General features: G+C 44.1%; 1 protein-coding gene across 1 annotated transcript in view; it reads right to left on the bottom strand.

Annotated features, from left to right (window-relative positions):
- Nucleotides 1-621: 621 nt before the first annotated feature.
- Nucleotides 622-9,487, bottom strand: part of LOC120019173 (serine palmitoyltransferase 2-like) — a 31,736-nt gene continuing 22,870 nt past the window's right edge. Inside the window, exons 10-12 of the mRNA XM_038962470.1 lie at nucleotides 5,746-5,881; nucleotides 5,366-5,495; nucleotides 622-3,935 (exon numbers count right to left, since the gene is read on the bottom strand). Coding sequence (XP_038818398.1) covers nucleotides 3,786-3,935; nucleotides 5,366-5,495; nucleotides 5,746-5,881 — 416 coding nt within the window. The 3' untranslated portion in view covers nucleotides 622-3,785. The remainder of the gene's footprint in view (nucleotides 3,936-5,365; nucleotides 5,496-5,745; nucleotides 5,882-9,487) is intronic.

Here is a 9,487-nt window from a genome sequence, read left to right as displayed (position 1 = left end):
CTGAATTTGCATTTTCTGTGTGTGATAGTCTATAGTCCTTGCCACATGCGACGCATGTCTGAGTTGTTGAACAAGATAAAACTAGCTGAAAAGAGCCACCTACAATTCCCCACATGACAGCTTCTTGCATTGTTGCCATTCAGAATCGTAACAAAGCATGGCTTCTGGCCCCATTGAAGCGGGCGCATCTACAGTGAGCTCTACAGTTCTAAATTGACTACAAATTAGTTCTGTGTAGAATGCATCTAGACAGATCGTGACCACATTTGTTCTCAGAATAATAGATAAATATCCACAGATGTTAAGACAGAACAGAGGAGGAAAAAATAAATAAAAAATAAACAGCTCAAGGAAAATACATAAAAAGGACAGGAGACATTTTTGGGACGGACTAAAAATGTTAAAAATCGGAAATGTTGAATCATATAGGCAATAGGTGTTTTTTCAATGAGAAATGCATATAGTTGCTCAACTCAACAATGAGAAGGATACACACACAGAATCATTTGTTCTATCGTTTTCATTAGAGATACAGATGTTGGTGTTAGTCATAGCGATAGATACATTTCTCTATAGGTCAGTGTGTGTAACATATAAACGGAATAAATCAGAGATGTCTTCTTTAAGATACAAACAGGTTGTAAGTCATTTAATGGTATTCATTCTGTAAAGACTTTCCGATAGATTACATTACACATCGTGCGTATGTATATAGACCTTTGCCAAAAGACAAATCTAACCAAGAGCTTGATACAAACAAAGACAGATTTAATCTTAGCACCGTTTCCAACAGCACGGTTTAACACACACCATTGCTTCAAAAACCTCAAATGGTTTCTTTCAACCCTAACTATCTCCAAACATTGAACTTGCCAAGGGTAAAAGCCTACTGATAACATACAGGTTTTATTCATAGTCCAAAAGTCAGTTCACAAATCTCTCCCATTGCTGGTTAAACAATGTCATTTTACATCAAAGGACTTTTTAATCTTTTCATTTTAAAAACACATTTACTTTAAAAAACGGGCCAGTGATGAATTAAATCTGAGGCTAAATGTTATTTGCTTTGTAGAAATGTAAACAGCTCTCCTGAGATCATGTTGCTGGATATGAGCAATCACATCCTGTCTCAATAGAGATGGGAACAGGATACGGAGCAGGCATCCCAAATTGTGCCCCATTGCCTATATAATGCACTACTTTTGACTAAGGCTCTGGTTAAAAGTAGTACACTATAGGAAAAAGAGTGCCATTCGGGACCAAGAGACACTACATGGGCCCACCCAGCTTGAACTAAATACAATGCAGAATCAACTAGGTTTCAGTTTTACTGCTGAACAAATTCTAGACACTTTAAAATGTCACAGATAGTTTAAAAGGAGCTTGTAGTGGTGGAATGATCACAGTCTCAGCCTCAGCTCTGTTCGATACATTTCTACACTCACACACCTCAACTACAAACCGGATATTTGACTAATCACAATATTACACTTGAAATGACCCATAGGTTGACCCATGGAAAATCAAATATATAATTTACACAAAAGAAATATACAAGCCAGCCAAAACAAAAATCAGCTAATTCTGGAATGCCATATCAGATAAGAAGAATCATTGTGAGAGACAGTCGGCGGTAAAAATACGCTTCCTTCAAACCAAGCAGTCGTTAGCCAGCCGCAACGCCTGTCGTTACAGTGAGGCTACATCATCTGTGTATTTATAATGCACGTCAGTAGTATTAGCACTGAAGACATGTTGTCGGTTATTAAAACGCGCGTACATAGTTCCTCTGGAACAGGGTTGGGGGTCAATCCCTTTACAAATCAAGTCAATTCACTAGGTAAATTCTAATCGTTTTCTGAATTTCCATAAAAAAATTCCAAACTGAAATTCCATAAAATTTGACTTCCTGAAATGGCTGACTGTAAATGGAATTTAGAAGAACCGCTGTAGAACTTAGAGCTGCAACCCACAGAGATACTACATTAGAAACATCTTCCCCAAAACAAGGCAGATTGAAATACTATAGGGAATTTGCAATAAATAAACAAAGGGGTAACACTTCCTGTATTAAACCTATTTTGTGCATTATAATGCATTATACATAGCTCATAAGGCATTATGGATGCACTTATAATAGCTTACAAAGAGGGTATCCATAGGAAGTGTTTTCCGAATAAGGACATATCTGTACATCAGACAAGCATGGTTAGGATGCAGCATCGTCATACATACAGATAGACAGTGTGGTTACATTACACCCAGCGTGTCATTGTTCAGGAAGAAGACATCAGCGCTGGATTGTTTAATAATAAACTAAGCACTTCGGTTCAGATATACAGTTCGATATTCACATGACATGTCTCTTCAGTAACGGTCAGTTTCCCGGACACAGATGAAGGCAAGAATCTCCATTGAAATATATATATATATTTTCTTTTATTCCAGGAAACCGATCCTAAAGAAACACACAACACGACCTGGCTCTTATTCATCCTATAGCAGTATTAGAGAATCTCCAGCTATGGCTCTGTTAAAGACTCTAGAGCTGTTCAAAACGTTTAAGACATATGAGTTCAAGTTATTCCAGTACAGGTGTAAAGAACACTAAATATTAAAGGCTGAAAAAGATGATTCACAACATGTCAGCTCTACAAAGGGATTCCCCCTACTATTCTAAATATCACAACGGATCTTTTTGGAACAAGGTCGTGTTCATTAGGCACAAAATGGAACAAAACTAACTGAAACTGGGAGGGACTACCAGGGCTTGTCCAATAAGAAATTGCTTGTTTTGGCTGAGATGTGCCCTAATGAACATGAGCCAGGTGTGATAGGTAGATTAGAGAGAGAGCTAGGACTACTCATGGAAAGCAGCTCTGTGATTGGTGACTAGCTACGATGTTAAGTCAAAGAAGATTTCACATGTTAATTTACAGTATAAACAGTAGATAATGTACAATACATAGATTTGGTTAGAGAAAGGACCCAGTGACAATATTCAAGTATAAAACACAGATTAAAGTGGAAAGGTTTAAGTTAAATTAAATAAAAAAATAAGGTTGACACTTGATGTACCCCATGTGATATGAAGGCCTATATTTAGGTGGGGAGGGGTATTTTACCCATATCAACAGTGCTCTACTAATGTAAGGAATGATAGATATTATTCATTTACTTTGTCTGTTACATAACTCCTGCCAGTAACCAACCATTGGTATAACCAAACAAGTGGTACTGTATATTTTAATATTAAAACGTTCCAGGTTTCAGACCCCTTGATTACTCCCTCCTATCTTAAAAGCTGAAAATACCTTTAGGAAACGCAGCAGGCAGCCTAGTGGTTTAAAGTGTTGGGTCTGTAAGCTAAAGGTTCGAATCCCAGAGCCGAATCAGTGAAAAAGCTGTCAATGTGCCGTTGAGCAAGATGCTCTGAGTGGCTCTGGAAAAGTCTGCTAAATTACTACAATGTCAATGTAATCTTGTTATTATTGCATTGGAAGACCCCATAATGCACACAGACATATTTAAGACTCAACGTTAAGGTACAAACTCAAAAAAAATTAAGTCACAATAAGTTAAGATGCATTAAGAAAACCCTACGGACACATGAGGACCATGGTGACTTTTCAGACCTGGTGAAGTTCCACTTAGGTACAGATCTAGGATCAGCTTTCCATCCCCCAATCCTAACATTAACTATTAGTGTGGAAAAATACTAAACTGACACAAGATCAGCATCTAGAGGCAACTTGACCCTACATCAGTGTAGGCGTTTCAGTTAGTTACATGACAGAAGGCTTGACGTGGCTGGGTTCCTGGAGCAGACTCTCCTCAGAGGACCATGAACCCAGGGAGGAGGGGAGATGATGTCTCTGGTGTCGAGAATACTTCAGCTGTAATACATCTCCTACCTCACTGATGGCCTCCAACGCCTGGGGAAGACAGGAGAGAAGATGTAACAACAAGTGGAATGATGAAAAGCTACTCAACATCAACAACAGTATGAGAGAGAGCTGGATGGATTCTATTTGGTCTCAGAAGCAGGATCCTCTACTGTGGAGAAATGAAAAGCTATACAACATCAAGATCAACAGCAGCATGTTGAACATTAGAACCAGGAGTACTTCCTGCTGATCCAGGAGATTGAGATGGGGGAGGTGTGTTTCTTACAGCATGGTGAGGGTTGCTGAACCCTGAAATTCACCTGATTAAATTGTTAGTGAAGAGAAATGGGGGCCATTTGCATAAGGGTGAACAAAGAATACACAACCCGAGCTAAAACTACACCACTTACCTCAGGAGACTTTATCTGTCCTGTAATACCATCGGTCCGCAACCCACCTGGAAACAATCTATCTCTCTCTACTTTCTTTTTTCCATACCTTCTCTGAACTTAGTAAAGAGAGTAAAGAGAGTAAAAAGTATCTTCATACATTTCAACAAGTGAAGCGGACTATTAAAAACAGTGATGACCCACTCATCAAAAAGATGGACTGTTCTTGGACAGACAACACTCCTAAATAGAAGTGTCTGAGCTCTTGGACAGACAACACTCCTAAATAGAAGTGTCTGAGCTCTTGGACAGACAACACTCCTAAATAGAAGTGTCTGAGCTCGCTGCTCCACCATAGTAATGGCCTGTGTTGTCGTCCTTCCAAGTCACTCCCACCCACACCTGGGTTCAAATAATAGCTGTTCTCCCAAAACATGTGGTACATATGACTGAACCTGCCTGGGTGTACCAGACGGGTGGAGTTGGTAATTATGGGACGATTGTTGGTTCCATTGCGCCAGGTAAGCTCTATTGAGGCCAGTTGAAGTATTTGAAAGAAACATATATTCTGAACCCTCTCACCCTCTCTAATAAATCACATATTTCCTGTCCTTCACACCTGCAGCACATCAGCCATGAAAGTCAGAAGCCAGACTTGACTAACTCACTACTGGGAAAGTGTCAGTCAGTCAGTCCCACTGCTTTGAAGAGATGTGGAGGGATTCTTTCAGCCATTAAAAGGATGATGCTGTTGTCTCAAGGCAGAAATAGTCTTTCTAACCATTGATATACAACTTACCAACCATAAACATTCCCATCAATTGAACTGGACCCAATTCTAGGACCACAGATACTTGAGGTGCATCTCAATACTCAAATGCAGTTTCTTCTCCTTCCATCCTATACTAACATCAGAGAGTTGAATAGAATATAACTAGTGATGAACACAAACCCTATTGAGTGAGACAGACAGACAAAATATCCTATTGAATGAGAGACAGACAAAAGAACCAGCAAGATGCAGATAGAGATGACGCCATGGGGAGGGGGAGGAGTCCTTTGACTCTAGTCCGTGATTGGTTGACTCACCGTGTCCAATATATCTCTGGTGTGGGCAGCAGACACACAGAACCTGGCCCTGGACTCGATGATGGGCGTGGCTGGAAAGCCAACCACCACCGTCCCAATGTTCCTCTTCAACATCTCCCTACCGAACGCCCTGAGAGAAAACCAATCAGAGAGCGGGGTTAGAGACCATGTGACCAATCTGCTTATTCTGTGACTGACTGAGGAATGCCATGTTGATCGTGTCAGAGAAAAGTGAACAGAAACAATCATGTTCACCGTGGTTATTTACTCTAAAACTGTGTTGACCAAGATGTTACGCGGCGGACTGATAAAACCTACCCCCTCTTGGTGTTTTGTTTGTGTTCTGGTAAAAATCTCTAACAGGCTGTTACCAGACCTACCCTATCTTGGCGGGCATGTAGAGCATCATGGGTACGACAGGAGAGTCATCGTTGCCATAGATGATAAAGCCCATCTCTCTGAGTTTCCTCCTGAAGTACGTAGTGTTCTCTGACAGCTGCCTCAGACGGACCTCACCTGAAAACACAATGAAACCATTCTCTATTTAATCCATTATCCCGTAAACCCATTAGTAAACCTGTTAAACCATTAGTAATTACAACCATTAACCAGTAATACAATTAAACAGGTAAACCACACCCCTTTAAAAAGGACTGTTGCTCACACCCTCTATTCCAGACCCTCCCTTGTCGCCTGATGGGTTTTAGTTTGCTCCTACTCCATTGTCAATCCCATGAGGAGCTGGCAAGAGAGCAGAAACAGGCTGGCTGGCACGCGACCTCTCTTAGGCCTTAGACCCTAGTTCCTGCCTGTTCACTAGGCCTGGGTACAGGCTTAGACCCTAGTTCCTGCCTGTTCACTAGGCCTGGGTACAGGCTTAGACCCTAGTTCCTGCCTGTTCACTAGGCCTGTGTCGTGGGTACAGGCTTAGACCCTAGTTCCTGCCTGTTCACTAGGCCTGGGTCGTGGGTACAGGCTTAGACCCTAGTTCCTGCCTGTTCACCAGGCCTGGGTCGTGGGTACAGGCTTAGACCCTAGTTCCTGCCTGTTCACCAGGCCTGGGTCGTGGGTACAGGCTTAGACCCTAGTTCCTGCCTGTTCACTAGGCCTGGGTCGTGGGTACAGGCTTAGACCCTAGTTCCTGCCTGTTCACTAGGCCTGGGTCGTGGGTACAGGCTTAGACCCTAGTTCCTGCCTGTTCACTAGGCCTGGGTCGTGGGTACAGGCTTAGACCCTAGTTCCTGCCTGTTCACTAGGCCTGGGTCGTGGGTACAGGCTTAGACCCTAGTTCCTGCCTGTTCACTAGGCCTGGGTCGTGGGTACAGGCTTAGACCCTAGTTCCTGCCTGTTCACTAGGCCTGGGTCGTGGGTACAGGCTTAGACCCTAGTTCCTGCCTGTTCACTAGGCCTGGGTCGTGGGTACAGGCTTAGACCCTAGTTCCTGCCTGTTCACTAGGCCTGGGTCGTGGGTACAGGCTTAGACCCTAGTTCCTGCCTGTTCACTAGGCCTGGGTCGTGGGTACAGGCTTAGACCCTAGTTCCTGCCTGTTCACTAGGCCTGGGTCGTGGGTACAGGCTTAGACCCTAGTTCCTGCCTGTTCACTAGGCCTGGGTCGTGGGTACAGGCTTAGACCCTAGTTCCTGCCTGTTCACTAGGCCTGGGTCGTGGGTACAGGCTTAGACCCTAGTTCCTGCCTGTTCACTAGGCCTGGGTCGTGGGTACAGGTGTTGCTGTGACTTCAGCGACATGAGAAAGAGCTCCAAACCAGCATCTGACATTTCATTTTGAGAGACAGAAACATACAGCTTTAAAGATATCCAAGACACAGCAAGTCTGATATTCAATTCACACAGACATTATTTTCTTGAGCCCAGGAATTCAAAACCATTCTGCGAGAACTGAAGAGTCATATAAGCTGAAAAAAAAGGGGGGGGATATTCTCAGGAGGGATTGCTTTCTACTTGTTTCACATTCCTTTTAAATTGATGTCCTGACTGTTCCCCGTCCCATCCAGATATGAAATATGCATTTTAGTTGTCTGTCCTATGCAGACAATTGATTTGAGCTACAAACCAGAGAAAGTCATTCTGGTTGTGTAATGGAGAGTATGATGGGTAACCTTGGCTGAGATCTGAAGACTCGTGTTAGTTCCCCGAGATGTGAAACCCAGTCAGTCATTCTGGCACTCAACACTATGGCCAAAACATTCAGCCTCACTACCCCTCCTAGCGACCTAGCCTCACTACCCCTCCTAGCGACCTAGCCTCACTACCCCTCCTAGCCTCACTACCCCTCCTAGCCTCACTACCCCTCCTAGCCTCACTACCCCTCCTAGCCTCACTACCCCTCCTAGCCTCACTACCCCTCCTAGCCTCACTACCCCTCCTAGCCTCACTACCCCTCCTAGCCTCACTACCCCTCCTAGCCTCACTACCCCTCCTAGCCTCACTACCCCTCCTAGCCTCACTACCCCTCCTAGCCACCTAGCCTCACTACCCCTCCTAGTGACCTAGCCTCACTACCCCTCCTAGTGACCTAGCCTCACTACCCCTCCTAGCGACCTAGCCTCACTACCCCTCCTAGCGACCTAGCCTCACTACCCCTCCTAGCGACCTAGCCTCACTACCCCTCCTAGCGACCTAGCCTCACTACCCCTCCTAGCGACCTAGCCTCACTACCCCTCCTAGCGACCTAGCCTCACTACCCCTCCTAGCGACCTAGCCTCACTACCCCTCCTAGCGACCTAGCCCCACTACCCCTCCTAGCGACCTAGCCTCACTACCCCTCCTAGCGATCTAGCCTCACTACCCCTCCTAGCGACCTAGCCATGGCAGTAACTTCAAAGGCTTGAATTTCAAACACATATGAGGCTTTGAACAATAAAACTGCCAACGTTCCTCTTTCCTGAGAAAACTATCACTGTGGGATCAGCCATTTCCATGTCTTTGTGTCAGTCAGAGACTGGTCTGGACCATTGAGATAGTGGTGCAGAGATATCAGTTCTGTACTTTGTCCCTATCCGCTGATACAGGATCAGATATGTTTTCATCCTCCAGTGGTTACTGTTAAGGTTGACTATAGGGTAATCTGATCCGAGATCTGTGGTTATTTGCAACTATCTAGGTAGGAACAGGAGGAACCTCCCTGTCAGAATAACATAATCCTGGAGTGACCCGGACCCTCGCTGGGTTTAGGCTGTGTGTGTGTGTGTGTGTGTGTGTGTGTGTGTGGAGCATAGTGAACTCCTGAGAGAACTCTAATCCACAGTGGCATGTCGCTTTGTACACAGCTGGAAGCCACACACACACACACTGGAGCTCAGACAGACAGACATCTGAAAGCCATGAAGCCATGTGGGGAAAGTCCATACTACCAGTTCACAGGCTTCAAATCACTCAGAGCCCTGAGGGAAGCAGGGGACCAACTGGATGTTTTAACCCAGCCTGGTGCTACCGAGAGGGGGATAGATACACTCTGGATGGGCTGAGCTGGTTCCAGATGTTTGCTGTACAGTGTGTGTAGGAGTGACCGTCAACTCCACTGCACCTGATGACAGCACTCAGGTTGAAGAGAGGAGATTGTGTTCTACAGATGGACCAGACAGGAGACCCAACTTTCACTAGTTTTTAAGTACAGTTCAACCAGGACTCAACAGCTATTGGATTTTATATTCGTGTTAAGTTTTAGTTTGGAAGAATCCACACACAGCTAATTGTATTTTAAGTGCATATTTTTTAATCAATGCAAACTGTTTTTCCTTCAGTTTTTCTGTGAGCAAGAATCAATGAATTTAGTCAGAAGTCAGTAATGCTTTCCAGGTCTGTACTTCCACCTTGTGGTTACTGGTGGTAATGACACTGTGCGGTACCAGGCACCGCCTAACGCAAGTGAAAACCTTTTGTATTGCCGTCATCATCAACCCTTTGGACCAGATTCAACTCCTGATGATTAAGTATTGATGATGGAATCAGGTTTTTCAGGTTTTACAGGGTCAGTGCCAATACCGTAGTTAATGTTCGGGAGTAGTTGAGGTTGATACAGTGCATTCGGAAAGTATTCAGACCCCTTGACTTTTTCCACATTTTGTTACGTTCTAAAATGGATTAAATTGCCCCCCTCCC

This window comes from Salvelinus namaycush, chromosome 24 (genome assembly GCF_016432855.1).
Source record: "Salvelinus namaycush isolate Seneca chromosome 24, SaNama_1.0, whole genome shotgun sequence".
Lineage (NCBI taxonomy): Eukaryota > Metazoa > Chordata > Actinopteri > Salmoniformes > Salmonidae > Salvelinus > Salvelinus namaycush.
This window is presented reverse-complemented; position numbering and strand designations above follow the sequence as displayed.